Source organism: Pecten maximus, unplaced genomic scaffold (genome assembly GCF_902652985.1).
Source record: "Pecten maximus unplaced genomic scaffold, xPecMax1.1, whole genome shotgun sequence".
In the NCBI taxonomy this organism is placed as follows: domain Eukaryota; kingdom Metazoa; phylum Mollusca; class Bivalvia; order Pectinida; family Pectinidae; genus Pecten; species Pecten maximus.
This window is the reverse complement of record NW_022981587.1, coordinates 1-3,757: the sequence shown is the minus strand read 5'-3', so window position 1 is coordinate 3,757 and position 3,757 is coordinate 1. Positions and strand designations below refer to the sequence as shown.

The following is a 3,757-nucleotide window of genomic DNA, read 5'->3' as shown; positions in this document are numbered from 1 at the left end:
AGTATCGGGTATTGTCGGAGTATTTGGTATTGTCGGAGTATCGGGTATCGTCGGAGTATCGGGTATTGTCGTATTATCGGGTATTGTCGGAGTATTTGGTATTGTCTGAGTATCGGGTATTGTCTGAGTATCGGGTATTGTCGGAGTATCGGGTATCGTCGGAGTATCGGGTATTGTCGGAGTATTTGGTATTGTCGGAGTATAGGCTATTGTCGGAGTATCGGGTATTGTCGGAATATCGGGTTCGGAGTATCGGGTATCGTCGGAGTATCGCATGACTTTGCCACATTCTGCGAATTCCTATTAAGCATTTCAGGCTATTGAACCTTCGAAATACCAGACGACAGATCCAATACTATCATTTGAACATCAATGATATTTTAACGATATGACATGCTGTATTTTTGTGTGGTCCAATCTTCGCGAATTCTAGACTAACCATACTTGTCTAGTGAAATACGTCATTGTTGTTGTTTACATAGTTATCAAACTGTCTAAAGAGTTCGGGAATCAATTCGGGTGATTTAATTAAACTGATTAACATGTCTTTTATACGTCTTTGTATCGTAAATACCACTAAATCATTTCAGTGTATATATTTAGAATATCCTGGATCAAAAATCGGTAAAGAAGATATTGTGACTTGTGTTATTATGTAATCAGATAGTGATCATTCAGACTGATTTAACTAAAATCGTGTAGAAAACGCCAACGATCACACGAATTACTAAATAGGTTTCCTTGGATATGTTTGTGTGTACAGTAGAACCTTGTTAGTCTGGACACTTTGGTTTGTGTGTACAGTAGAACCTTGTTAGTCTGGACACTTTGGTTTGTGTAGACAGCGGAACCTTTTTAGTCTGGGCATTTTGGTTAGAACATGGGCAGGCAGACAGTTTTGTCCCGTTACACCGTATCATGTACACTGGAATAGCGTATTGTCCAATCAAAAGCCTCTGTAAGTTTACGTCATTCATTATACGTGTGTTTAATTAACTTAATGAGGGTTGCAAGTCCCAGGGTCAGTCTCAAAGACAAAATAGAGTCTTTTATCATATCAAGGCACCTGACTGGTCCTTCTTGTTTTCAAGTTCAGATACAGTCTTTTTGAACACAATATTCGCATTGCTGAAAATAACCAACAAAAGTAGTTCATTTCCATTGTTTTTTTTATTTTAGTATCACAGTAAACATTTTACATCAAACATGAATTCAATGAAAACATTTTCTCCAAAACGTAACAACCCTTGTTAATATCACAACAACAAGTTAACGTAACTAATCCTATTGCAAACAACTGGATCGGAAAACCCCATACAAAATGGCGGAACGAAATGAGTGACCATCTCGAGGACAACATTCGCAATGGAAGCCCAACATATTTTATTTGCGCAATTAGACACCGACCAATGAAAAAAATTGATGTTCAGTTTTAATTAAACACTCACGATGTCGTTTGCAGGCAAAACAGTCATTGAACTGAGTCACGTGGACAACAGCCAGGGGAGATAACTGGTGAAAATATTTTTACGTCTTCTCCAATTTTTTATCAAATTTGAGATGTTTTCCTAGCTGTTTTCCATCTTGCTTTTATCGCCATTTTGTAATAAGGGTTGTGTGCCAGTTATTCACAAAATTTAAATACTATGTATATTTACAAAATATATAATACTCGCGGGTATGTTGTAGAAAAATATATATCTATTCTGGGTAAAATACATTGCAGCATCAGCTATACAATACTTTCCATGCAATATCGGATTCTTACAAATCATTTTATTCAAATCACACCAGCTAAACTATCATCACGAACATCTCGTACAGGAAATCTGATTCAGTAGATGCTGATGGAATAGACATAAGACGTTGAAAATGCCAATCTGAAAACTCCTTCCTGACTGGAAAGGTGTATATAAATATCATGTCTAATTAGAAAAAGTTTTGATTTTATACTCCGAAAATGAAAAACTAATCTACAACAACTCAAAAGAACTTGTGGCACCGTTGGATGCCCCGGTTGATTATGATTGTCAAACCGCAAAACAACACATGTTCTCTCGTTTACACACCACGCATGCGCTACACACAGTACTTCCACTATGGTCGTCACTCCTCTACATCCTATAATGATTTTTTTTCAGTTTTGCGGTTTCCAGAACATACATTGACTCCATAAACATATGTACATGATTTCAAAGAGCTCACGTGAATAAGAATGTCATATATTATATTATTGAGAAGCGAGAGCTTGCCAACAGATGAACGATATACCCATATTTTCACTTCATTCGTGGAGTACCAGGATATTATGCTATCTGATAAGAACCGTTACACGCTCTTTCTGAAATTTGATTGAAAGCATATGTTAATCTCAAAGTTCAATCTGTCGTTCGTCTGTTCTTTTGCTCTCGTGTATAACAGTTATCGCAAACTTGCTGTTGATGAACTGTTAATACAGACATAGCTATACATATTTTGAAAAAGATGAAATCACATGTCAAATTCCATGTTGATTTATGAAGATGATGCATTCTGTACGAAACGAACCCCCCGGAAGTTAACTACATATATTCCGGAAGCTCATTTACCCATATGAACAATGTAAATGGACCACACGTACACATTCACCCACCAACACATACCCTTACATAAATAAATACCATTCATACAGTTCTTTGTAAGAACATAACAAATCTATTCTCTGACACGCTATCGTATATTTTGGTCATGTGACTAATTGACACGTGCACACTACTTCCGCTCTCAAGGTACATCATAGGATCTTGGACGGTACTTGCCCCCGCTTTGATTGGGGTTAGTTCTATGTTTTCACAGACGTCCATCTTGGGCCGTCCATCAACTTTGATGCAGTGGTTCAGCCGGATGTGGCTGTTGCCGTCCTCGTCGTTGTTTGGACGATGGTCGAGGCTCAATGTTGATTGGATAAAGTAGAATCCGGTCACATTGACCCTGAAGTAGCCGTTATGATATTCTATCCCGGTCAGGTGACGCTCACCCGGGTATGTCCACATCACCGTATTACCCGCACCTGGAATCAGGAAACACGTGACTTTAGTATTTCAGTTTCGTTAAAAAGTATTCTACGTTCTAAAAGAAGATTTTTAACTTGAAAATATATGATCGATGAGTAGACGAGTCACAAATATTATGTATCTATATCATATATTCAGCAATTCGAAAGGAATGTATTGGCACAAGTAAACTCAAAAAATATTGCAAAGATAATTGCTCTGAACAGATTAAAAGTATAGGTTTTTTTTTAAAAAGAAATTTAAAACTTACTCGATAAAAATGTCGGATCGATCTCCATTTTAATCCCCAAGTTCGGCACCACCGGAAGTGGTCTCGTCGTTATGGGCGGGGCATAACTCGGATACTGTGGAGGCTCTGGAATTTTCACAGGAGACATCTGCAATGACAAAAAACGGAAATGACGTCACTAAATGTCAGCTGTCTAAATACTTCAAGTTCTGAACGTGAGAAAGCTGAAGTTAGATTTCACTATTGAAACCAACTACTGTTTTTTTCAGCATAAACACGCAGTTACACAGTGTTATTTGTGTGGTTTAATGATGACAACGTGTTATTTAGTTTGGGTATTCAACGAACGCGGGAAAGTGGAGGGGGTTCAATAAGTACGTAACGAGAGCGGAAGACATGGGACTATAAGGGCGTGTGTGGAGGTTTGAGGGCATGTGTGGAGGTTTGAGGTTGAGCAAGGGAAGTATGAAGTGTG

General features: G+C 38.0%; 1 protein-coding gene across 1 annotated transcript; it reads right to left on the bottom strand.

Annotated features, from left to right (window-relative positions):
• Nucleotides 1-1,151: 1,151 nt before the first annotated feature.
• LOC117320148 lies at nt 1,152-3,430 on the bottom strand (the record flags this gene model as incomplete). Its single annotated transcript, XM_033874812.1, is given in 2 exon segments — nt 1,152-3,049; nt 3,304-3,430. Coding segments are annotated over 2 exon segments (513 nt in total), but the record flags the coding sequence as incomplete, so codon positions are not given.
• Between the last annotated feature and the right edge of the window lie 327 nt (nt 3,431-3,757).